Source organism: Epinephelus fuscoguttatus, linkage group LG1, assembly GCF_011397635.1.
Source record: "Epinephelus fuscoguttatus linkage group LG1, E.fuscoguttatus.final_Chr_v1".
NCBI classification, from domain to species: Eukaryota; Metazoa; Chordata; class Actinopteri; order Perciformes; family Serranidae; genus Epinephelus; species Epinephelus fuscoguttatus.
Window position 1 is genome coordinate 3,470,789 of NC_064752.1, and position 27,400 is coordinate 3,498,188.

At 44.7% G+C, this 27,400-nt stretch overlaps 1 protein-coding gene and 1 long non-coding RNA gene across 4 annotated transcripts in view; one reads left to right on the top strand and one right to left on the bottom strand.

Annotated features, from left to right (window-relative positions):
- LOC125894629 (E3 ubiquitin-protein ligase RNF123) overlaps nt 1-27,400 on the bottom strand; it is a 187,704-nt gene that overhangs the window by 138,110 nt on the left and 22,194 nt on the right. Inside the window, exons 14-23 of the mRNA XM_049586178.1 lie at nt 24,034-24,126; nt 22,162-22,235; nt 21,951-22,068; nt 20,928-21,027; nt 18,276-18,337; nt 15,848-15,919; nt 14,873-14,993; nt 13,822-13,923; nt 4,411-4,511; nt 3,215-3,407 (exon numbers count right to left, since the gene is read on the bottom strand). Coding sequence (XP_049442135.1) covers nt 3,215-3,407; nt 4,411-4,511; nt 13,822-13,923; nt 14,873-14,993; nt 15,848-15,919; nt 18,276-18,337; nt 20,928-21,027; nt 21,951-22,068; nt 22,162-22,235; nt 24,034-24,126 — 1,036 coding nt within the window. The remainder of the gene's footprint in view (nt 1-3,214; nt 3,408-4,410; nt 4,512-13,821; nt 13,924-14,872; nt 14,994-15,847; nt 15,920-18,275; nt 18,338-20,927; nt 21,028-21,950; nt 22,069-22,161; nt 22,236-24,033; nt 24,127-27,400) is intronic.
- LOC125895027 (uncharacterized) lies at nt 10-27,396 on the top strand. 3 transcript variants are annotated; one of them, XR_007450131.1, is made up of 3 exons: nt 10-242; nt 761-1,056; nt 26,733-27,396. It is a non-coding gene; the product is annotated as an uncharacterized LOC125895027 (long non-coding RNA). The 3 variants fall into 3 exon arrangements; XR_007450133.1 differs by lacking the exon at nt 10-242 and adding an exon at nt 245-316; XR_007450132.1 differs by lacking the exon at nt 10-242 and adding an exon at nt 348-464.

The window sequence follows — 27,400 nt, forward strand, 5'->3', positions numbered from 1 at the left end:
CAGATCAGAAGCACAGAGAGTCGTTGACTAGAGATGATACGCCGTCTCATGGCGGTCACTTCCTGTCAGCGTTACAGATCAGAAGCACAGAGAGTCGTTGACTAGAGATGATACGCCGTCTCATGGCGGTCACTTCCTGTCGACGTTACAGATCAGAAGCACAGAGAGTCGTTGACTAGAGATGATACGCCGTCTCATGGCGGTCACTTCCTGTCAGCGTTACAGATCAGAAGCACAGAGAGGTGTTGACTAGAGATGATACGCCGTCTCATGGTGGTCACTTCCTGTCGACGTTACAGATCAGAAGCACAGAGAGGTGTTGACTAGAGATGATACGCCGTCTCATGGCGGTCACTTCCTGTCGACGTTACAGATCAGAAGCACAGAGAGTTGTTGACTAGAGATGATACGCCGTCTCATGGCGGTCACTTCCTGTCGACGTTACAGATCAGAAGCACAGAGAGGTGTTGACTAGAGATGATACGCCGTCTCATGGCGGTCACTTCCTGTCGACGTTACAGATCAGAAGCACAGAGAGGTGTTGACTAGAGATGATACGCCGTCTCATGGCGGTCACTTCCTGTCGACGTTACAGATCAGAAGCACAGAGAGGTGTTGACTAGAGATGATACGCCGTCTCATGGCGGTCACTTCCTGTCGACGTTACAGATCAGAAGCACAGAGAGGTGTTGACTAGAGATGATACGCCGTCTCATGGCGGTCACTTCCTGTCAACGTTACAGATCAGAAGCACAGAGAGTCGTTGACTAGAGATGATACGCCGTCTCATGGTGGTCACTTCCTGTCAACGTTACAGATCAGAAGCACAGAGAGTTGTTGACTAGAGATGATACGCCGTCTCATGGTGGTCACTTCCTGTCGACGTTACAGATCAGAAGCACAGAGAGTTGTTGACTAGAGATGATACGCCGTCTCATGGTGGTCACTTCCTGTCGACGTTACAGATCAGAAGCACAGAGAGTTGTTGACTAGAGATGATACGCCGTCTCATGGTGGTCACTTCCTGTCAACGTTACAGATCAGAAGCACAGAGAGGTGTTGACTAGAGATGATACGCCGTCTCATGGCGGTCACTTCCTGTGAACCAGCAGCTTTTTGTGTCTGTTTCAACTCGACTCGGCATGAATCTTTGGTCTGAACTGGACTTGAAACATTTGTGTGAAGTTTTGTCATAAGACGACGACATGATGTTTACGAATCATTTAAACTTAATAAAGTCTTTAAGTTAATTTTGCCTCTGAACCACCATCTGAACGACAGCTGTGGCCACAGTGTAATGTTCTCATGTTATCCAACCATCCATACGTACGTATGCAAACATATCTCAAAAACGTTTTGAGGGAATTTTTTCAATTTTGGCATAAATGTCAACTTGGACTCAGGACTGTCAGTATCTCGGCATTTGGCGTGATGACGCCGTGTCTTTTAAACCTCAGGTTGACGATCTTCTTAAAAGCTGAGCCTGTTTCTTCTCTGACTGACAGAAAAACACTGGCTGCTGCAACATTTTTACCAGTTCTGGATTACAGTGATCTGCTGAACATGAATGCATCTGCACATGTTAGACACTGCCTATCATGGCACACTGAGGTTTGTTACAGACTGTAAAGCCCTCACTCAGCACTGTACGCTTTATTCCAGGGCTCTGACCTTTTATAGGCTCAGTCACTGGTATTTGTTCATTTATAGAGCCATACTGGGTAAACTGTCATCGTACATATTTACTTTGATTGAACAGAGATCTGACTGTAGCGTATTTGTTCATTTATAGAGCCATACTGGGTAAACTGTCATCGTACATATTTACTTTGATTGAACAGAGATCTGACTGTAGCTTCAGTCTGAGATCTCAACACTTGGTCCTGTTGTCTGTTCCTGTTTCTCAGACTGAGCTGGGAGCAGAGTTTTTCTGAGCTCTGCTCCTCTCACTTAAAATAACCTTCAGAAAGAGTTGAATCTACGTGACCTGGTCTCTGCCTGATTTTAAAGCTCTCATAAGTACAAGGACCTCAACTGCGGAGTACTCGTACAATAACAAAGGGATTCTGATTCTGATAAATGAGTTGGTTGGATATTGTCACTGTGAGTAGGTGTTCTCATGTTTCTACATGTTACTGTAGATCTTTTATGGTTTTTATTGTGTTGTTGTTTGTTGCTGTCTCGACCAGGTCTCCTTTAAAAAAGAGTGAGTTGATCTCAACGGGACTCACCTGGTTAAAAATGGGTTAAATAAATAAAATGAAATTGAACTCATTCGAATCTGATCGTCCACAAATACATCGGAAAACTACCGAGGGGGTCCTGGAGGAATTTACCGACAAGCAAACAGATGCTAATTGAGGAGGGTGAAAGGCTGCTGGGTTTTTGCATTGATTTTATGGTTTAATTGATCAAATGACTGATTGTTTTATTTAGTGGGGGGGTGGGACGACCCCCAGAGGGGGGAAGATGTAGTGCAGGTGACCTGACATGACTCTGACCAAATCTGGGTATGTGAGGAGAAGCAAATGTTCCCAGAACTGATTATCTAAATACCAGGAAACAGCAGCTTAAGTGACAGGAAGCCCCTCTGAATGTGTGTGTGTGCGTGCGTGCGAAGGCTTATAGGAGTGTGACACATTTATAAACTGACACTGTTGTTTAAACCCTCACATGTCTGGTCCTATGTGTTTTGAGTCTCTTTATTCTACAACAGTGGTCAAAGGTCAAAGGTCACAGTGACTTTCCATCTGTCTCATTCTTGTGAATGTTACATCTCAAGAACAGCTTGAGAGAGTTTCCTCAAATTTGGCACAAACGTCAACTTAAACTTATGGATGAACTGATTAGAATTTGGTGGTCAAAGGTCACTGTGACCTCACAAAACGTGTTTGGCACTACCTCAAGAATTTATGCGCTGTTGTCAAGGATACCAAATTAATAAGACAAAGAGGTGATGTGTCTCAGTGATCATGGGCACTCTACGTATTTTACAAGAGAAGAAAAGTGACTGTCTTTGATGTTTTTATCTTTTCATCACATTTTAAATTTTAACGCCCTCTGTGTCAGTTTTTCCTCGTGGAATCTGAAGTGGTTCAGAGTTTCAGTATTTTTTGAGATATTGTATTGACATTAGAAATTCCACTGTCCTGACAACACTACACACCCCTGATGATGTCATAGTGAGGTCAGTGTGATGCATTTAGTGACTCACTGTCCTCTTCAGTCCTCTGTTCCACGGCGAGCGTGCGAACCTTCACCTTCTCCGGCTGTGTGAGGGGTCGTCTGGGGGTCATCAGACTGACGGCGGCCGTGCTCAGGAAGCGATTGGCTCGACCCAGGGTGGGAGAACTCAACCAGCTGGGCCTCGCCAGAGCTCCGCCCATCGCCGCCGCACCAAACGGCCTCTGTGGTTACAGACGCACAGATTAATAAATCGTGAGGAAGTCATGAGCTTCATCAACAGCTGTTTTCCCTCCTTTGTTTCTATAAACTCAGTCTGATTAAAAATGATTTTTATTTTTTAAATCTTAATTTTTCAAATTAAGACAAAAAATTAAAAATTGTAAAAATATATTTTGTCTTTTATCAAAGACAAAATTTTATTTTCAAAATGATTCTTTTTATTTGTGCTGTAGCTTTTATATTATCATTTTTATTTATTTTTTATTTTATCGTATTTTTTAATTTAATTTTATTGTTCTTACTATGTACATCACAGGCTCCCATCCTGGGGGCCCATCCCCCTCTAGGGGTCAACAAAGCTTTGCAGGGGTCGTGAGAACTTCTTGATTTTATGGGGTGTTGTTGTTGTTGTTGTCAGCGCAGAATGAAACAGGTTGACAGGATGTGTGTGTATGGAAGAGCGCGTGTATACATGTATATGTGTATGTGTACACGTGTGTTGTGCATGCATATGTGTGTATGCAGATTTTGTTTTTTAAGAAGGATCCTGTCGTCATTTGCGTTTTAAGTTTACTTGAAGTGTGTGTTTGTGTCCAGCTGACACTTCTGTCTGTTCTTTAAAACAAAACCTATAAAAAGCAAATCACACAAATAACAATCGTTTGAACATTAAATATCTCTGAGCTGCACTGAATGAACTGAATTGTATTGATGAAGGGTTAGGGGTTAGTAAAGGTCAAACAGGATTAACAGATCACTGCATCCTGTCTTTTAGGAGCTGGGTTTCATTTAACACGGCTGGATATAAACTTTTGTAGCTGCTGGACTGAGAATGGAGCAGCCCCTCCACAGATGACCACTGTTGTTTGGATGGAGAGAATATCTGGCAGCCACCTGCATATTTCAGCAGCATTTGGCTGTTGCTGAAATCCAACCCTGATATAAAATATAAAAAATAAAAGTGTGTGCAGACTGGAGTACACAAAGAGAAAGAAAAAAGGAAACCTGAGCTGCTCCGCTCTCCTCGTCCTCGTCCAGGTCGTCCATAGACGTGGCCTGGATCTCCGCAGGGTCGATGATGATGTTGGCTTTACTGGCCAAGTCATCTGGTGGACATAAAAAAATACAGTACGTGATATTAATGCAACAGTTCAGTTTGATCCTGACACCTGCGTCCAGGAAATGTCAGATATGATTTATTCTCAGACAGACAGACAGGCAGGCAGACAGACAGGTATCTCAGTGAAACTCTAAGGTCAAACACACATACAGGGTCTTGTTTATAAAGGACACCATGTTCAGGCCGAACACAAACAGACTTCACTTCACTAATGTGTGTTTACTGTGTGTTAAATGTATGTCGAAACTTTAGCATTCTCTGGTTTACAGAGCGATTCTTGTCGTACTCCAGCATAAATATGTCTGTACATTAAGTAAAAAACTGAAACAGTCTCTGCTCTCCATTCACACGTTTTTATTGTCTGTACTGAGGGTTAGTGTGGAGTCTGGCCGACGAGCCTTCCTTCTTCTGCAGGAGGACTTAAGGCTGTTCTCATTGGTTCCTCTCAGCCGTTTTAAAGCTCTGCTGCAAGATTGTTGTTTGCAGTCATCTGCACTCACTGGCCACTTTATTAGGTACACCTGTTCAGCTGCTCATTAACAGGTGACAGCAGAAGTTCAAACGGAGCATCAGAATGATGAAGAAAGGTGATTGAAGTGACTGGTTCAAGATGATAGAAAGGCAACAGGAAGTCAAATAAGCACTGGTTCCAACCAAGGTGTGCAGAAGAGCATCTCTGAAGCAACAACACCTTGTCCAACCTTGAAGCAGATGGGCTACAGCAGCAGAAGACCACACCAGGTGCCACTCCTGTCAGCTAACAACAGGAAACTGAGGCTACAATTCACACGGGTTTTCTCACCAAAACTGGACAATAGAAGATTGGAAAAACCACATTCAGATGGAAGCATGGATCCATCCTGCCTTGTATCAACGCTTCAGGCTGCTGCTGCTGCTGGTGTAATGGTGTGGGGGAGATTTTCTTAGTACCAACTGAGCATGGTTTAAACACCACAGCCTACCTGAGTATTGTTGCTGAGCGTGTCCATCCCTTTATGACCACAGTGTACCCATCTTCTGATGGCTACTTCCAGCAGGATAACGCACCATGTCACAAAGCTCACATCATCTCAAACATGACAATGAGTTCACTGTACTCCAATGGCCTCCACAGTCACCAGACCTCAGTCCAATAGAGCACCTTTGGGATGTGCTGGAACGGGAGATTCTCATCATGGATCAACTGTGTGATGTCGTCATGTCAATATGGACCAACATCTCTGAGGAATGCTTCCAGCTCCTTGTTGAATCTGTGACACCAAGAATTAAAAAGGGGGTCTGACCTGGTACCAGCAGGGTGTATTTAAGCTGGTGGTTGTGATCATGTGTAGTTTATGTTTTTATGGTTCATTTACAGCAGATACTACAGACTGTTTGTCTCATCAGGAGTTTTATACTTTTTGTTTTAGAGCTGTCGATTTTTTTATTTAGTATTTTTGTTCTATGCTGTCTGTCTGTCGTCTGTCTGTCTCGGCCAGGACACTCTGGAAAAAGAGTGTCAAATTAAAATAAAAAGTCTTCCTCCTCCTCAGCTCTCTGCCAACAGAAGCCGCCTCGTGTGTTTCCTTCCTCTCACGTGTACCTTATGCAGATTGAAAAGCCCTGCCTGGTGTTCAATCAGATTGATTAGTCAGCTAATCAATAAATGAGGTCACGCTTGGTTAACAGCAGATGACACAACATCATGAGAGTGGCTCGTGGGTGATGAATGAGCCTGTGATTTACAGAGCGCAAAGATGGAGACTGTTAATCAAGGCCTGATTAAATGCAGGTAGAGAGGAGGAGGAGGAGGAGGAGGAGGAGGAGGGACAAAGAGAGGAAAAGGTGGATAAAAAGAGAGGACTGAAGTGTGCAGTAGTGTGCAACAGTATTTAAACAAACTCCACGTGTTTCAGTATCAAACAGTCCTGCTGTACGTCTGACTGTCCAACAGTTTCATACATAAAAACACTAAAAACACATCTGACATGATTGTTGTTGTCATGACAACTCAAACATGACGTCATGAGTCTTCATCATAGGGCTGTGCAGTATACAAGTTCGTACCGAAAACCGCTATTTATTTTCGTTATGATATGAATTTTTCATACACCACAATACAGGTGAATAGCCCAAACAATGTCCAGAACGTACGTGGCGGGAATGTGTTTCAGTGGGGACCCATTTCACCGCTGCACACCACAGGCGTGCTAGAGCCGGCGAGACAGAGAGCACAGAGAAAAGTCTAGAGGCGACAACGGCAGCTGGAGGGAGTCCTGAAAGCAAAGCAACTGTACACGATGACCCAGAAGAACTCAAACCAAAAAGAGCAGTGTTTCCCCTGAACGCAACTAGCAGCAGCGCACCACCGTTTACAACTCTCCTCTGCCCTCTATATCATGCACGGCAGAATTTCACCCCAATGCGCACGCACACACACACACACACACACACACACACGTAAACACACCAGAGCACGGCTCAGGCCTCATTTTCCTGACCAAACACGACCCGTGTCCGAGACATTAATAACCAAGCATGCCACTAATGGAGCGGAGCCTGTGTTGTGTTCAGGTGTTGTCACGTAAATAACAAATTATGGCACTTGAAAAGGCCACAGCACAACACAGCAGCATGTCAAGTGGGACAAACCCGAGCAAAATACCATCAAATACCGTCAAATTTAGCCAACACACACACAGGTGGTTACGTTTAGCTGACAAACACACACGTTTACGTTTAGCCGACACACACACGTGGTTACATTTAGCCAACACACACACGTTTACGTTTAGCCAACACACACAGTTACGTTTAGCCGACACACACACGTTTACGTTTAGCCAACACAAACACGTGGTTACGTTTAGCCGACACACACACGTTTACGTTTAGCCGACACACACACGTGGTTACATTTCGCTAATACACAAACATGGTTACGTTTAGCCGACACACACACATGTTTACGTTTAGCCAACACACACAGTTACGTTTAGCCGACACACACACATGTTTACGTTTAGCCAACACACACTCACGTGGTTATGTTCAGCCAACACACACACGTGGTTACGTTTAGCCAACACACACACATGTTTACGTTTAGCCAACACACACTCACGTGGTTATGTTCAGCCAACACACACACGTGGTTACGTTTAGCCAACACACACATGTGGTCACGTTTAGCCGACACACACTCGTGGTTACGTTTAGCCAACACACGCACATGTTTACATTTAGCCGACACACACACGTGGTTATGTTTAGCCAACACACACACATGGTTACGTTTAGCCAACACACACGTGTTTACGTTTAGCCAACACACACAGTTACGTTTAGCCGACACACACACACGTTTACGTTTAGCTGACACACACACGTGGTTACGTTTCGCTAATACACACACGGTTACGTTTAGCCAACACACACACGTTTACGTTTAGCCAACACACACATGTGTTTACGTTTAGCCAACACACACAGTTACGTTTAGCCGACACACACACACGTTTACGTTTAGCTGACACACACACGTGGTTATGTTCAGCCAACACACACACGTGGTTACGTTTAGCCAACACACACACGTGGTCACGTTTAGCCAACACACACATGTGGTCACGTTTAGCCAACACACACATGTGGTCACGTTTAGCCGACACACACTCGTGGTTACGTTTAGCCAACACACGCACATGTTTACATTTAGCCGACACACACACGTGGTTATGTTTAGCCAACACACACACATGGTTACGTTTAGCCAACACACACGTGTTTACGTTTAGCCAACACACACAGTTACGTTTAGCCGACACACACACACGTTTACGTTTAGCTGACACACACACGTGGTTACGTTTCGCTAATACACACACGGTTACGTTTAGCCAACACACACACGTTTACGTTTAGCCAACACACACATGTGTTTACGTTTAGCCAACACACACAGTTACGTTTAGCCGACACACACACACGTTTACGTTTAGCTGACACACACTCGTGGTTACGTTTCGCTAATACACACATGGTTACGTTTAGCCAACACACACACATGTTTATGTTTAGCCGACACACACACGTGGTTACGTTTAGCCAACACACACGGTTACGTTTAGCCAACACACACACGTGGTTATGTTTAGCCAACACACACACGTGGTTACGTTTAGCCGACACACACACGTGGTTACGTTTAGCCGACACACACACGTGGTTACGTTTAGCCGACACACACACACGTTTACGTTTAGCCAACACACACAGTTACGTTTAGCCGACACACACACACGTTTACGTTTAGCCAACACACACAGTTACGTTTAGCCGACACACACACATGGTTACATTTAGCCGACACACACGTGGTTATGTTTAGCCAACACACACACGTGGTTACATTTAGCCGACACACACACGGTTACGTTTAGCCAACACACACACGTGGTTATGTTTAGCCAACACACACACGTGGTTACGTTTAGCCAACACACACACGTGGTTACGTTTAGCCGACACACACACGTGGTTACGTTTAGCCGACACACACACGTGGTTACGTTTAGCCGACACACACACACGTTTACGTTTAGCCAACACACACAGTTACGTTTAGCCGACACACACACGTGGTTACGTTTCGCTAATACACACACGGTTACGTTTAGCCAACACACACACATGGTTACATTTAGCCGACACACACGTGGTTATGTTTAGCCAACACACACACGTGGTTACGTTTAGCCGACACACACGTGGTTATGTTTAGCCAACACACACAGTTACGTTTAGCCGACACACACACACGTTTACGTTTAGCCAACACACACAGTTACGTTTAGCCGACACACACACATGGTTACGTTTAGCCGACACACACGGGGTTATGTTTAGACAACACACACACAGGGTTACAGTTATCCGACACACACACGGTTACGTTTAGCCAACACACACACGTGGTTATGTTTAGCCAACACACACACGTGGTTACGTTTAGCCGACACACACACGTGGTTACGTTTAGCCGACACACACACGTGGTTACGTTTAGCCGACACACACACACGTTTACGTTTAGCCAACACACACAGTTACGTTTAGCCGACACACACACGTGGTTACGTTTCGCTAATACACACACGGTTACGTTTAGCCAACACACACACGTGGTTACATTTAGCCGACACACACGTGGTTATGTTTAGCCAACACACACACGTGGTTACATTTAGCCGACACACACGTGGTTATGTTTAGCCAACACACACACAATCTGACAGGAAGTTAACACCGGCCTCCTGGGTGAAAGTTCGTGATTGTTGGACTTCCACCCCTTAAACTTACGTTGTTGTCCCGCCTCATTTTCCCCTCACGCCACCGGATGTTGTTAAACAAAAATAGTGACCAGCTGCATATCATGCTGACATGAAAGGATTTTTGACGTCAGTGTCTGACGTCAGAAGTCACTGACCCAGCACCAGTTTTGGACGACTTTGCAGTGAAACCGGGTTGGTCCATTTTAGTAACTAGCTACTAATTACTGTGAAATAAATAAATAACTAAATATAAAACTGTAGACTGATTTGACAGGAAGGTTAGGGTAAGGAGGTGATGGGGTTGTTGCTTAGCAACAGTAAAAAGGCAAAGAGAGCATTTTTTTACTAGTGGCATTTAATTAAAAAAAAAAAAAAGGCAGTGCGGTCCGTCTGTGTGATCAGGGCCTAAGAAGAACGAGCTCACCTGAACAATCAGTGACCTGCTGATAGCTAAGCTAACTGCTAACTGCTACATCAGTGAGTGTCTGAATCATCACAGAGGAGCAGGATCATCTCAACACCTCAGACAACGATAACCACATCCTGTGTCTCGAAAACCTTTATCTATAAAGTCAGGACAACAGTGCAGCAACAACTCCAGGTCTCCTGTTCCTCTCCTGAGTGAAAACACATCGAGCTCCAGACTCCACTTCATTCCATCAATGTTATAAATAGCTGCTTATTTTCTCCATTCATCCTTCTGTGACGTGATGTCAGAGCTGTGAGCTGATGAAGAACAGACTTTTGTGCTGCCCTCAGCTGTAAAGTTCCTCTGCTCTCTAATGAGTGACTCCTGAAGCACCTCCCTGGTGTCTCCTCTGAGGGGAGCAGCTCCTCCTCTCAGGGAAATGGAAATTAATGAGGCTGAGCAGCAGGTAATTGATTTCAGCCGTGTCGCTCGCTCTTCTCTGGCAGCATATTGCTCAGTGTACAGTGAGTCAGCCCAGAGACCATCAGTCCTCATTACACACCTACTGCCACACACAGCGCCTGTAGGAGGAACCCTCATCCTGCTCTCTGCTTGTGTTTCATATTAACACAACTGCCACTCTGCTGAGTCACCTGACCACCTGCTGAGTCACCTGACCACCTGCTGAGTCACCTGCTGAGTCACCTGACCACCTGCTGAGTCACCTGACCACCTCTAGATTTGTTAAACATCTCAACATTCATGAAGCTTCATTGTGAGACATCTCACAGAGGAAAACAGAGAACAAATAAAAAATATTCTGAACATGACAAACAAATGTTCATATCTCAGTGTCTGCAACAGGAAGTGATTCCTCCCTCTAGTGGAGCTCAGTTATCCTCCTCTTCATCAAGCTCACAGTAACTCTTTAACACTTTAACTCAGATCATCATCAGGAGCAGATTTGAATCCTCACAGATGAAATAAAGACGATCCTCTGGAACTGTGCTGGGAAAATTAAACTGTGTGAATGACGACGTCTAAATGCACTAAATGTTACAGTTGGGGTTTTTTACCGTCTTTCTGAAAAGCACAATATTCGCTCTCACTTGTTTACGTCTCTTAAGTCCAGTTCAGACCAAAAACTCACGACAAGACCAGCTGAAACAAGCAATTACTGTCAACGCTCTGTTCTGTAACGTAATAAAAAGCTGGTGGTTCACAGGAAGTGACCACCATGAGACGGCGTATCATCTCTAGTCAACGACTCTCTGTGCTTCTGATCTGTAACGTTGACAGGAAGTGATCGCCATGAGACGGCGTATCATCTCTAGTCAACAACTCTCTGTACTTCTGATCTGTAACGCTGACAGGAAGTGACCACAATGAGACGGCGTATCATCTCTAGTCAACACCTCTCTGTGCTTCTGATCTGTAACGTTGACAGGAAGTGACCACTGTGAGACGGCGTATCATCTCTAGTCAACGACTCTCTGTGCTTCTGATCTGTAACGCTGACAGGAAGTGACCGCCATGAGACGGCGTATCATCTCTAGTCAACGACTCTCTGTGCTTCTGATCTGTAACGCTGACAGGAAGTGACCACCATGAGACGGCGTATCATCTCTAGTCAACGACTCTCTGTACTTCTGATCTGTAACGCTGACAGGAAGTGACCACCGTGAGACGGCGTATCATCTCTAGTCAACAACTCTCTGTGCTTCTGATCTGTAACGTTGACAGGAAGTGACCACCGTGAGACGGCGTATCATCTCTAGTCAACGACTCTCTGTACTTCTGATCTGTAACGCTGACAGGAAGTGACCACCGTGAGACGGCGTATCATCTCTAGTCAACAACTCTCTGTGCTTCTGATCTGTAACGCTGACAGGAAGTGACCACCGTGAGACGGCGTATCATCTCTAGTCAACGACTCTCTGTACTTCTGATCTGTAACGCTGACAGGAAGTGACCACCGTGAGACGGCGTATCATCTCTAGTCAACAACTCTCTGTACTTCTGATCTGTAACGCTGACAGGAAGTGACCACCGTGAGACGGCGTATCATCTCTAGTCAACAACTCTCTGTGCTTCTGATCTGTAACGTTGACAGGAAGTGACCACCGTGAGACGGCGTATCATCTCTAGTCAACAACTCTCTGTACTTCTGATCTGTAACGTTGACAGGAAGTGACCACCGTGAGACGGCGTATCATCTCTAGTCAACAACTCTCTGTACTTCTGATCTGTAACGCTGACAGGAAGTGACCACTGTGAGACGGCGTATCATCTCTAGTCAACAACTCTCTGTGCTTCTGATCTGTAACGCTGACAGGAAGTGACCGCCATGAGACGGCGTATCATCTCTAGTCAACAACTCTCTGTAATTCTGATCTGTAACGTCGACAGGAAGTGACCACCAGGAGACGAATGTGACCAGCTGATTTCACTAAAAACCAGCCACTGCCCATTTGACCAGCTGAGTGTCACCATCAGCTAGCTTGAGTCGAGTTCACACCGCTGACACATTTCTGCAACGTTCTAAAACTGTTTCATGTCGTCACCGATCTTTGGTCTGAACTGGACTCTATGAAAATAAATATTCACTAATACTCCTTGTTGACATGCGGCTGCGCAGACTCTGATAAACGCGTCATAACATCACGTCAAAATATAGAAAGTGGAGCAGCTGGAGCTGTTTGTGTCATTTTGCTTCTTTGCATCATGGCAGCATTTTTTCAGTTTCCTGTCGGTGGTGGACGTGTTGGACCGTGTGAACGCAGTCTCCCCCTTTCTGTCCCTAAACCACCTTCTTAAAAGTTGCCATGGTGACATAGACGTCAGCTGATGACATCATGCTCTGACCCAGTGTGGGCTGGTTTAGGTAGTTCTCACTTTAAAAGCTTGTAGGTGCTGTGAAGGTGCAGCCCCACTGAGTTCATACCGTGATGTTGAAGGACTCACAGTGAGACATCCCGACCTGTTTAACCCTCTGTGGACACAGACACAAGCTCGAGGCGGGAACATGTCACTGTAGTTCCACCTCGCTGTTCTGTATAAAAAGGTACAATCACAGACGGGGGACAGAGCTGCCTCTGAGCCGGCAGTGGAGATAATAACAGCGCTAAATTACAGCCTGTGTGGAAGGGACAGGCGGCAGGAAGTGACCATGGGTGTAGAGGGTGTGACATTTTGACAAAGTGTGTGACCCACCGTGGGAGAATTAAAAAGCAGCTGTTAGCAGTTAGCAGCTAACTCAAAGAAAAAGAACAGCAGCTGAAAATGCCTTATATCAGGGACAGTACATGATTGTTACTGACATGTTAGTGCCATGGTTATTGTTTATAAAGAGCTGCAGACACGTGTGTTGTATGTCACACTAGAGGCTGACACTGTTGTGTTACATGTCACGTCTCTTTTGATTCTGTGACGTCATCATGGTGTCTAAAATCACACACTGCAGCGACATGATGCCGCCGTCGTTTGGTTCTGTGTAAAAATACAAAGCAGATATAAAGACGGGACTCTGTAGCGGCTCTATAGCGCCATCTCTGGATAAAAAGGGCTTTACAGACCTTTGAGTGTTTTCTTCAGGTGGGACAGGAGCCCCCCCAGTCTCTGCAGGTCAAAGTAGTCCACCTTGCCGTTGTAGAAGAGCTGGGGGGGGACGTAGGCCTCTGGAGACGGACAGAGTCACAGAGGGAGGAGAATTAAAAGAAGAGATACAAACAAGACAGAAGACACACTGGGCTCATCATCAACAACCTTCATCACAGTTATAAAGCTTCATCTTCATCATCACACACACACACACACACACACACACAGTTTATCATGAACCTTCACTGAGGAGACGAAACATGACGTCACACAGATTAACATTAAAAATAAGCCACATTAGTCACTTCACTTCTTACAGTTCAGTGTTTTCATAGAATCTTCTGTGTACCCCTTTTCTGGTTTGGTTTGGTTTGGTTTGGTTTGGTTTGGTTTGGCTGAACATGGCGCCCATTTTGTAGAAAATACCGAGATATGTATCATGTATCACCCAAATATCAATTTTTAGGTTTTTGTGGGTTTGTGAACGCAGCGGAGGCAGAACTGTTGGTGAGTTCTTTAATCCTCAGCAGCAGCTTGTTGCGTTTAATTAGCAGGCTAGATATCTGATCAGAGCCGATCATATCAGATCAATGGAAGAGAGGAACAGCTGCTGCAGAGGCGAGTGAGGTTTCACTTTGACGTTCTGCTGCTCCGTCTGTGCTCAGCGTCGCTCTGTGCTCCAAACAGCGTGGAGCAATGAATAACCAGACACTTTATATATTCCAGCGGCGCTCCTAATCAAGGGTCCAGCTACAAACACACAGAATCAATACGTGGCGCCAGATATCGTGGTCAGACGCCACAGATAAATGAATGTGTGGGAAACCCTGCAGTATTAAAGTGTTGTGGATTTATTCGTACTCGGGGCTGGGTGCTTTGTTCTCACTGATGTTCATTCATCTACATCTGCAGTAAAAGATTTAAATATTCAGATTCATCTAGTTTTATGTTCCTCTCCTCGTCCTGAGAAAACCTGCAGCTGTTTACAGGGCTGTTTAAAGCTTTGTAACGAGCGTGTTGTCGTACCTTCACTGCTGATGCTGCTCAGACTCTTCCTGCTGCCTTCGTCCCAGCTCGCTCTCACGGCTGTGATGAGGCGGTGGAGGAAACACACCATGTACTCTGGAGGACACAGAGCTGTGGGGTGCTGCTCAAACACACAAACACACACAGGTTCAAATACGCTGGCACAGAAACACACACAGACTCACAGAGATGCACTGACGTTCCAAAATACTTTGGTCTTCTTCATCAACGTGAGGCACGTCTGACTGCATCTTTACCGCAAAATGGCCGAGGTCATGGTGATAAATGAGGAAAAATAAACACCCTGGATGATGATCACCTGATTCTGCACCAGAGGTCAGTTTATTATTTGTCTCAACACCTGGACTTTTTGAAGCTGCGCTCTGCCAGCGTCGTTGCAATCAATGATCGCACTGCAGTTTAATGCAATGGGATCTTTCCAATCAGTTATTCACCGTGATGAAGGAAGAGGATGCATTACCATTATTGCTTCTGTAAATCACGTGATCTGCAGAACTGACATCATATCACAGCTAAATGAAGCCGGTGGACGAGTCTGTACCAGCTCAGTTTGAAGCATCTTAATTTAATATTTTATGTTTTTGAACGGCAGCATAATTTGACTCATGCAGGCTGAACTAAACTTCCAGTGTGTCCACAGGACACATTTACTGCACCGCTTTGTTTTCTCTTTCTGCGCAAAATGGTTCGTTGGTAAAGTGTAAAAATATTAACTCTTAGTTTTTCACAGGACTCAGTCTGAGGGTCCACAGCAGTGTACGGAGAATTATTTCAGTCAGTGAGGTGCCAGAGTTCAAGGACTGGTAATGGATGGAAGGTCACACTCAACAGAAGAGCTCATTTAAAAAAACAACAAGTAATTAACATGAACTGCTTCATTATTGGGGGACTGTGAACATGACGTCACACTGTACAGACAGGAAACACTGTGTGATGACAGGAAGTGCCTCTTACCCCTCTGTTGCTGGCATTTTCCTGGAGGAACTTCCTGAACTTATTGAGGAAAATGTATCGAGAGGCTTCTCCCTGAGAAAGAGACACACACACACACACACACACACACAGAAAACTGATCAGATCAATCCACAGACAATAAACCAGTGTGAGCTGAGAGGAGACAGAGAGGCAGACGAATGCCGTCACCTGCGTCCAACATTAATTAAACATCCAGTCACAGACAGAGGATGTGATCCAACCTCAGCTCAGAGCAGGAAACCTCACGAGGCTTTTTTTAATCCACAGTGACTGAGGGGCGGAGACTCAGGTGAGCTGTCGATTCAGTGTGTGAACATTTAATCAGGCAGACGCCGGCCCAGCGAACACAATAACACGCTACACTGCAGACTTTATAATTGTCCTTTCAATCAGCTGCTCAGTGATCAGAGTCTTAGTCAGAGTGCCGCTTCACTTTTCTGAACACATTCACATTCATTTGCAGTTAAAGAGCTGCTCTGATCTCCATCATTATCCACTGTCTGACGTCAGGTTATCTTAGAATATACACTCTCCAGCCACTTTATTAGGTACCCTTCCATGTTGAGTTTCACATGCTTCCACCAGGGCGGAGGTTTTGCCTCCCTAAATGAAGCACTAAGAGTTACAAATCATCCTTTGTTCTGTCTGCTGATCTGAACCAGCGATGACCACTAATGTCCATGATTTATCCCTGACAGTGCGTCATACTGGATTCTGTGTGTTTGTACTGTACTGTCTGTTTTGTTTTAATTATGACTACTGTCTGTATCCCAAAGCGCCCCCAGAGGACATTCAAGTTTTACCTCACGTTACCTATTCAGCAGGTGTCAGCAGCTCATTAACATTTAGTCATGTAGACATGGTGAAGACGAGCTGCTGAAGTTCAAGCGCAGCATCAGAATGATGAAGAAAGGTGATTGAAGTGACTTTGAACGTGGCATGGTTGTTGGTGCCAGACGGGCTGGTCTGAGTATTTACTGGGATGTTCAGCACAACCATCTCTAGGGTTTACAGAGGATGGTCCCAAAAAGAGAAAATATCCAGTGAGCCAAAATGCCTTGTTGATGCCAGAGGTCAGAGGAGAATGGCCAGACTGGTTCAAGATGATAGAAAGGCAACAGGAAGTCAAATAAGCACTGGTTCCAACCAAGGTGTGCAGAAGAGCATCTCTGAAGCAACAACACCTTGTCCAACCTTGAAGCAGATGGGCTACAGCAGCAGAAGACCACACCAGGTGCCACTCCTGTCAGCTAACAACAGGAAACTGAGGCTACAATTCACACGGGTTTTACGCACCATGTCACAAAGCTCACATCATCTCAAACATGACAATGAGTTCACTGTACTCCAATGGCCTCCACAGTCACCTGGGGTCTCATTTATAAACACTGCCTTCACACAAAACGAGGCCTGAAAGAGGCGAACGTCACTTCTCACTCAGCAGTTGTGATCTATACAAACAGACCTGATGGAGAAACCATGCTTACCATCGTTATAGAGACAGGAAATTGGTGACGCAGATGGTGAGGTGGAGGCCAAATATTTTTGGGTGCACACCATTTGTGGCTCATGTCTGTATGCACATTTTTAGTACGCACTGTTTTATAAATGAGATCTCAGTCCAACAGAGCTCCTTTGGGATGAGGTGGAACGTCATGGATCAACTGAGTGATGTCATCATGTCAATATGGACCAATGTCTCTGAGCAATGTTTCAGCACCTTGTTGAATCTGTGACACCAAGAATTAAAAAAGGGGTTCAACCTGGTACCAGCAAGGTGTACCTAATAAAGTGGTTGGTGAGTGTAAATGTGTCAGGGTGTATTTAAGCTGGTGGTTGTGATCATGTGTAGTTAATGTTTTTATGGCTCATTTCATCCTAATCTGCCCTCTGGAGATCAATAAAGTCTGATCCTCAAACTTAACTACAAAACAACAAGAATCAAAACACATGAAAGTGATGAATGAGAGCAGGCAGAAGCCTGACGTGTGCTCAGTCATTGTGTCATGTGCTGATGTTTTTATTATGAACGTTTACAACCAGATCTCAGCCCACAGCTGGTCCCAGAGGCCAAGAGTCAAACGAAGACCATCACTGCATCTGTGTGTATGTTCACTTCCTTCAGTCTTCAGGACGCCAACACACGCCAACACACGCCAACACACACCAACACACACACCAACACACGCCAACACACACCAACACACGCCAACACACACCAACACACACACCAACACACACACCAACACACACCAACACACACCCACACCAACACACACACCAACACACGCCAACACACGCCAACACACGCCAACACACACCAACACACGCCAACACACACCAACACACACCAACACACGCCAACACACACCAACACACACCAACACACAGAATGAAGTGAACGTACTGTTGTTTTGTCTTTGTTGTTGAGCAGCAGCTTCAGGATCTGAACCTGCAACTCTTCAACCACTGAAAGGAAAACACAGCAGAGGTCAGCTCCCCATACAAGTACTACAAAATACCACACTGTTAAAGTACTAATACTGCACTGTTAAAGTACTAATACTAAACTGTTAAAGTACTAATACCACATTGTTAAAGTACTAATACTGCACTGTTAAAGTACTAATACTAAACTGTTAAAGTACTAATACCACACTGTTAAAGTACTAATACTGCACTGTTAAAGTACTAATAGCACACTGTTAAAGTACTAATACCACACTCTTGAAGTACTAATACCGCACTGTTAAAGTACTAATACTGCACTGTTAAAGTACTAATACTAAACTGTTAAAGTACTAATAGCACACTGTTAAAGTACTAATACTGCACTGTTAAAGTACTAATAGCACACTGTTAAAGTACTAATACCACACTCTTGAAGTACTAATACCGCACTGTTAAAGTACTAATACTGCACTGTTAAAGTACTAATACTAAACTGTTAAAGTACTAATAGCACACTGTTAAAGTACTAATACCACATTGTTAAAGTACTAATACTGCACTGTTAAAGTACTAATACTGCACTGTTAAAGTACTAATACCACATTGTTAAAGTACTAATACTGCACTGTTAAAGTACTAATAGCACACTGTTAAAGTACTAATACCACACTCTTGAAGTACTAATACCGCACTGTTAAAGTACTAATAGCACACTGTTAAAGTACTAATACCACACTCTTGAAGTGCTAATACCACACTGTTAAAGTACTAATACTGCAATGTTAAAGTATTAATACTATACTGTTTAAGTACTAATACTGCAGTGTTGAAGTACTAATACTACACTGTTAAAGTACTAATACTAAACTGTTTAAGTACTAATACTGCAATGTTAAAGTACTAATACTACACTGTTTAAGTACTAATACTGCACTGTTAAAGTACTAATACTACACTATTTAAGTACTAATACTGCACTGTTAAAGTACTAATACTGCACTGTTAAAGTAGTAATACTACACTGTTTAAGTACTAATACTGGACTGTTAAAGTACTAATACTAAACTGTTAAAATACTAATACTACACTGTGTACTAATACACGATATGTGAATGAGATGTCAGGGAGTAAAAGTAGAAAAAGTCATGTGTCAAATAAAAAGTGAAGTAATAGTACCTGAGTAAATGTACTTTGTTACTGGTTTGAGGCTGAGACTTTAAAGACACTAAAGATTAACAGACGGACGTCAGACACAAAGTGTCAGTACTTCCTGTTCTGTGTACAGGTACTGTGAGGATGAATGAGTACTTCCTGTTCTGTGTACGGGTACTGTGAGGATGAATGAGTACTTCCTGTTCTGTGTACGGGTACTGTGAGGATGAGTGAGTACTTCCTGTTCTGTGTCTACTGTGAGGATGAGTGAGTACTTCCTTTTCTGTGTACTGTGACTGTGAGGATGAGTGAGTACTTCCTGTTCTGTGTACAGGTACTGTGAGGATGAATGAGTACTTCCTGTTCTGTGTACGGGTACTGTGAGGATGAGTGAGTACTTCCTGTTCTGTGTACGGGTACTGTGAGGATGAGTGAGTACTTCCTGTTCTGTGTACGGGTACTGTGAGGATGAGTGAGTACTTCCTGTTCTGTGTACGGGTACTGTGAGGATGAGTGAGTACTTCCTGTTCTGTGTACAGGTACTGTGAGGATGAATGAGTACTTCCTGTTCTGTGTACGGGTACTGTGAGGATGAGTGAGTACTTCCTGTTCTGTGTACGGGTACTGTGAGGATGAGTGAGTACTTCCTGTTCTGTGTACGGGTACTGTGAGGATGAGTGAGTACTTCCTGTTCTGTGTACAGGTACTGTGAGGATGAATGAGTACTTCCTGTTCTGTGTACGGGTACTGTGAGGATGAATGAGTACTTCCTGTTCTGTGTACAGGTACTGTGAGGATGAGTGAGTACTTCCTGTTCTGTGTACGGGTACTGTGAGGATGAATGAGTACTTCCTGTTCTGTGTACGGGTACTGTGAGGATGAATGAGTACTTCCTGTCCTGTGTACGGGTACTGTGAGGATGAGTGAGTACTTCCTGTCCTGTGTACGGGTACTGTGAGGATGAGTGAGTACTTCCTGTTCTGTGTACAGGTACTGTGAGGATGAGTGAGTACTTCCTGTCCTGTGTACAGGTACTGTGAGGATGAGTGAGTACTTCCTGTCCTGTGTACGGGTACTGTGAGGATGAGTGAGTACTTCCTGTTCTGTGTACGGGTACTGTGAGGATGAGTGAGTACTTCCTGTTCTGTGTACGGGTACTGTGAGGATGAGTGAGTACTTCCTGTTCTGTGTACAGGTACTGTGAGGATGAGTGAGTACTTCCTGTCCTGTGTACGGGTACTGTGAGGATGAGTGAGTACTTCCTGTCCTGTGTACGGGTACTGTGAGGATGAGTGAGTACTTCCTGTCCTGTGTACGGGTACTGTGAGGATGAATGAGTACTTCCTGTTTGAGGATGAATGAGTACTTCCTGTCCTGTGTACAGGTACTGTGAGGATGTAGTTTCGGTGGCGTGCAGTAAGCAGAGAAGCAGCTGGATGAAGACGAGTGTTCTGACCTTCGATCCTCTTCTTCAGTCTCTGACAGCCTCTCTCGTACGCTCTCCGTCTCAGTCGCTCATCTGCGCTCTCGTCTTTGGGCTCCCGCTCGTCTTTTCCCTGAGAGACACATTCATTCAACAGTTCAGACTTTGCGTCCGTCAGTCTTCATGTTGTCATTCAGTGTGAGAGTGTGTATGAAAACACACACAGGAACAATATGAACACGTCTGTTGAATAAAGCTTCATCATCATCATCATCAGTGACTGATCCCACACAGTTTGGATCAACACAGATTTTTGTTTTCCATTAATTTTCACTAAATTCATCAAAGCTGTGGAAAAAAAACCAAACTGTTGTTTCTGACTGAACAAAATCGTTGTCGTATGTCTGTTTTTAATCGTGCTCGCCGTCCACCGGTAAATAATAAACACTTCTTGCAGACGCAGTTTGTTTTAATGAGCTCATAGTAATGAACCTCTCCTGTCATGTGACCTCCATCAGTCTGAAACTTTTTACTCCTGAACGTATTTGTGTCCAGCTGAGACTGAGCTGATCCTCCCCGACGTCTCATCAGTCTCGGCTCACCTGAGCAGCGTGGACGAGACCCTCTGTGGAAGCTAACAATACGAGCTTCACGACGACTGTTCTTGACATTTGTGGATATTTTAGTCAAAGAAATGGGAGAGAAGTCACAAATATCACATGACCCACAACCTCATGGGAAGTGATCCACAAATGTGGAAAACCAGTTTCACGTGTAAGAGATGATCCACAAATGCATAAATATGACTTCACGTGTATTTGCTGTGGTGAATCTCTGTATTTGTAAAACCTGTGACATTTTTATGTGAAATTAAAAAACGTGTTGACAGAATAAATTATTCACATTTGCAAATCACGCTGTATTTTTCTGGAAATGATTTTTACACATCACAAATGTAAACAGGCATGTTTGTGGCTCATGGTACACACTTGTAGATTGTCCTATGTGGTTCACGAACAATAGAGTCCAATAAAACCCTGCAGGTGAGTTATTTACCTCCTTGTCGAAGTGCGTGGGCCACCAGGTGGTGGGAATGAGCTCCTCCAGCCCCGCCTCCTTCACCCTCAGAGGAGTCTTGATGTAAAAAAACACGACTGAGCGCAGAACATCAAACGTGAAACTGTTGTTAAGGAGAATTTCGATGAGCTAATAAAGTCACAAAGTATTTTATGATGTTTGAGAGGCGTCAGAAGAACCAGAAGGATATAGGACGTTGTTGAGCAGGTACTTCCTGGACTTCTCGTGGTGCAGGATGGCCGTGGTCAGACGCAGGTAGTGGATCTGAAACAAAATTTATGGTCTGAGTCAGGAGGGATTTAAAGAGAACAAATACTCACAAATATTCTATTAAGTGACTTTTATTATTACTTTATTATCAGCATTATTAGTATTATTATATCTTTCTTTATGCACACAAAGAAACAGAAAACTATAAAGTTACTATTCAAACACAAAACATCAGACTTCCTGTCTGTCTCTGTGAGCTGAAACCATTTCCCTCAGTGGAAACAAAGCTTTGATTTACTTTAATTTCACAGATAAGAAACAATAAATTGTGAAGACAATAAAGCCTCCACACACTGTGTGTGATTTATCCTGGCTGAAATATGAGCAGAGCAAATCTCTGCTAGCTGCTAGGCTAATTTATACAATGTAAAATGCCATAGGCTTGTGCTAATAACATTAGCATGTTGTATTTGTTTGGAAAATGTGTCCAGATAAAGACCAGTGTTTGTCTGTGAATGCTGCGAGTTATAGTGAAGCTGATTTGTGTTTGACACTGTTGCTATTAAGCCATGTTTAATGTGTCTAATCTGTGTTTAACGTGTGTTTAATGTGTGTTTAACGTTTGCCGTGTGTTTAATGTGTTTAATGTGTTTAATGTGTTTAATCTGTGTTTAATGTGTGTTTAATGTGTGTGTGAGCTGTGTCTAATCTGTGTTGAATGTGTTTAACGTGTGTTTTAATCAACTAAACTTCACAGCACTTCACAGAAACCCTGGCGCCAACTAGTGTTCTGGAGGTGTAACTGCAGAGTGACACCACCGCACAAGTATAAATCACGCTTCAATCTGAAAAATAAACAGCAGGCAGGATTCACTCGTCCACACGTCTCACAAAAGCTTTTTAAAACTTCATGTTTGATGTTCATTAGAGCTGCACCATTAATCAAAACATTTCTGAATTCGCAGTACGCCCAAGTGCAATTTGCAAATCGCAGCAGCTGCAGTTTTTTGATGCAGGTAAAATGTGCCACTACATACCATCACAAATGAAGCACTGTGATGCTGCAGAAAGGCCTCGGCCTACACATCATATTCCAGTCATGAGGGAACATGCTTGTTTGGTACAGACCCCGGCAAAAAAAAAAAAAATCATCATCATCTTAGATTTTTTTTTTTTCCAGTGAAAATGCCGAGCAAAATTTACCATTAAACTTGTGGCTCACATCGCGATGATAGTATCCATCTGTGTGCAAGTCATGCAGCTCTACTCTGAAAATATGAGTAACATTCTCAAACAGAAGACTTAACAACATGTGACGAGTCTTTTTCCTGCAGAAAAATAAACCTATTCAATTATGTGTTCCTTTTTAATGAGTTCTTCTGGAAAAACAACCCTAAAGTTAAAAAACTCTGAAAAATCTCTTCTGCTGCATCTCTGTTATTTCTCTGTATTTCCAAACGCAGTGCATCAACGCCACCTTGACTTCATCTAGTTCATACATCTGGAATATTTGTATTTCACTGATTTAAATGAACAGAGTGACATTATGTCCAATAAAGTTGTGTAATAAACAGAGTTCTGCTGTAAAATGTCTTTTCACCAGCAGCGAATGAAAGTTTACAGCCAACATGTGACGAGGGTGTGATGTCACAGTGGACATTGCTAAAATGAAATATTCAAATTCACTGATAACTGCAGGTTTGAGTCTGTAGGGTTATTAACCTGTGGAAATTATTTAACATTAACACTTCCTGTTAAAACAGAGATTTATAATCTGTGGGTCCAAACAGGACCAGGACCTGGACCTAGACCTAGACCAGGACCAGGACGAGAGGGGGCATCTGGGACCTACCTGGAAACCAAGGTCGGGGATGATGGGGGAGAAGCGGTAGGCCCTCAGCAGGGACATCATCAGCTGCTTCAGACACTCGTTCACTTCATAGTCCTGCAGACAGACAGACAGACAGCAGGAGGAGGTTAACAGACTGAACAGATAAATCCAGGTGAGACTGAGGTCACCTCTTATAGGAACACTAAATTATGAAAGATTAATTTATTAAAATGATTTACAGGTGATCTGTAGTTTATGTTCATGGTTCATGAACTCTGCTGTAAATCAGCATCATATCAGTTTGACCTGTTGCCATGGCAACAGAGACTGAACACACTGAGTCTGACTGTAAGCTTCATATTTGATACAAGACAACAGCTTTCATTAAGGCTCAGTCAGACACAGTCAGGGCTTCACATCTGTACACATGTTAGTCTAAGAATCCTCACATCCCACTGACCACCAGTCTCTGTGCTGCTAAATACTTCAATAATCAAAACAGTCCAGTGTTAATACACAGTAGACTCTGTGTAGTTCATGATGAATGTGTTCAGTCTGTGACGACTAAACTTCACCATCAGTCACACAACATGTTTCTGTTACACAATAAACCTTCAGGTCAGACAAATACAATCTTAATCTCTGAAATTCAACACATATGAGTAGTTTATCTAAAACGTCATCTTGTTGAGTCGACATCTGAACCAATCAGCTGTTAGATCAGGTGAGAGCCAGGCGGTGCAGTCGGTGGAGAGCAACTGCAGCGCCTGGCTCTAAAAACTGCGGCCGCCTTGCTCTCGCGGCTTGATCGCCGTCCACTTCTGTGATACGTCAGAACAAGTCGGGATGAAGTCGGACACAAAACTAACCAGCATGCATTGTGCGCCGATCGCCGGTGATCGAATCTGCGCAGGCCTGGCTCATCTCGAACGGGCCTACTGACTGATAAATTGGTGCTGGTTATTTATATTATTGTGGCGTATTGATTATGATGTGGGTGTGGGAGGAGTTCGGGGAAGGTATGGAGAAGGACTTTCGGTTGGCCTCAAGGAAGTTCTGGCAGACCGTTAACCGACTCAGGAAGGGAAAGCAGGGCTTGTCTCAGGCTGTGCTCAGCAGAGAGGGAGAACTGCTGACCTGAACTGGGGACATCGTCGGGCAGTAGAAGGAGCACTTTGATGACTTCCTGAACCCGGCCATCACATCGACTGTGGACGAGGCAGAGCCTGAGGACTCAGGGAACTCTCGCCCATATTCCTGGCAGAAGTTGCTGAGGTAGTTAAAAAGCTCCCCAGTGGCAAGGCGCCAGATGTGGATGAGATTCGCCCTGAGATGCTGAAGGCTCTGGGCACTGTTGGGCTGTCTTGGCTGACACGCTTTTTCAGTGTCACGTGGAGGACAGGTACGGTGCCTGCAGAGTGGCAGACCGAGGTGGTGGTTCCCATCTTCAAAAAAGGAGACCGGAGGGTGTGCTCCAACTACTGGAGTATCACACTGCTCAGCCTCCCGGGTAAAGTTTACTCCAGGGTGCTGGAAAGGAGGCTCCGACCGATTGTTAAAGCTCTGATTCAGGAGGAGCAATGTGGATTCCATCCTGGCCGTGGACCAGCGGACCAGCGGACCAGCTCTTTACCCTTGCGAGGCTGCTGAAGGGGTCGTGGGAGTTTGCCCATCCAGTCTGCATGTGCTTTGTGGACTTGGAGAAGGCTTACGACTGCGTCCCTCGGGGGGTCTTGTAAGGCTACTACGGGAGTACGGGGTACCAGACTCGCTGCTGCAAGCCATCCAGTCCCTGTATGACCAGAGTGAGAGCTGTGTCCACATACTTGGTGTTAAGTCGAACACGTTCTCGGTGGGTGTTGGCCTCCGCCAAGGTTGTCCCTTGTCACCAATCTTGTTTGTGACCTTCATGGACAGGATCTCGAGGCGCAGCCGGGGGAGGAAGGGGTCCGGTTTGGGGACCTCAAAATTGCATCATCTGCTTTTCGCAGATGATGTGGTTCTGTTGGCTCCATCACACCGTGACCTCCAGCATGCAGTAGGGATGAGAGTCAGCACCTCCAAGTCTGAGGCCATGGTTCTCTGTCGGAAACCGGTGGATTTCCTTCTCCTTCTTGCGGTCTTGTTCACAGTGAGGGCAGAATGGAGCGTGAGATGGATCGGCGGGTCGGTGCGGCTTCTGCAGTGACTGCCCTGGTCTGTCATGGTGAAGAGGGAGCTGAGCCGGAAAGCAAAGCTTTTGATTTACTGGTCCATCTATGTCCCAACCCTCACCTATGGTCATGAGCTCTGGGTAGTGACTGAAAGAATGAGGTCACAGATACAAGCGGTGAAAATGAGTTTCCTCTGTAGGGTGTCTGGGCTCAGCCTTAGAGATAGGGGGAGGAGTCAGACATCCGGAGGAGAGGCGTAGAGCCGCTGCTCCTTTGTGTCGAAAGGGGTCAGTTGAGGTGGTTCGAGCATCTGACTAGGATCCCCCCTGGGCGCCTCCTGCTGGAGGTGTCCCGGGCACGCCCCCGCGACCTGGCCCCGGATAAGCGGGCGGATGGATGGATGGATGGATGGATGGATGGATACAGTCCATCTGATGCTGGTTTTGTTTCATCACTGTAGCCAGTATCTCACTATCACTATCCTCATTCAGATTTTAAGAAGCTACAAATTATATTCAGCCACAAAATAAGTCTGAAAAGCTGCAAATCAGAACGAAGTACAGAGAGTTGTTGACTAGAGATGATACGCCGTCTCATGGTGGTCACTTCCTGTCAACGTTACAGATCAGAAGCACAGAGAGTCGTTGACTAGAGATGATACGCCGTCTCATGGTGGTCACTTCCTGTCAACGTTACAGATCAGAAGCACAGAGAGTCGTCGACTAGAGATGATACGCCGTCTCATGGTGGTCACTTCCTGTCGACGTTACAGATCAGAAGCACAGAGAGTCGTCAACTAGAGATGATACGCCGTCTCATGGCGGTCACTTCCTGTCAACGTTACAGATCAGAAGCACAGAGAGTCGTCAACTAGAGATGATACGCCGTCTCATGGTGGTCACTTCCTGTCAACGTTACAGATCAGAAGCACAGAGAGTCGTCGACTAGAGATGATACGCCGTCTCATGGTGGTCACTTCCTGTGAACCAGCAGCTTTTTACAACGTTACAGAACGGAGCGTTGACAGTAGTTGTTTGTTTCAACCCATCTCGTTGTCAGTCTGAGCTGGACTTTGGATGTCACTAAGTTCTACAAACTGGACCTTTTAATCATTTCTTCAATTACTTAGAAAGAGCACTGCGACCTTTGACCTCCACCACAGCAGGTTCAGACTCACTATCTTCACACACACTCGTTTTAGAAACTGTGTGTGTGTGTGTGTGTGTGTGTGTGTG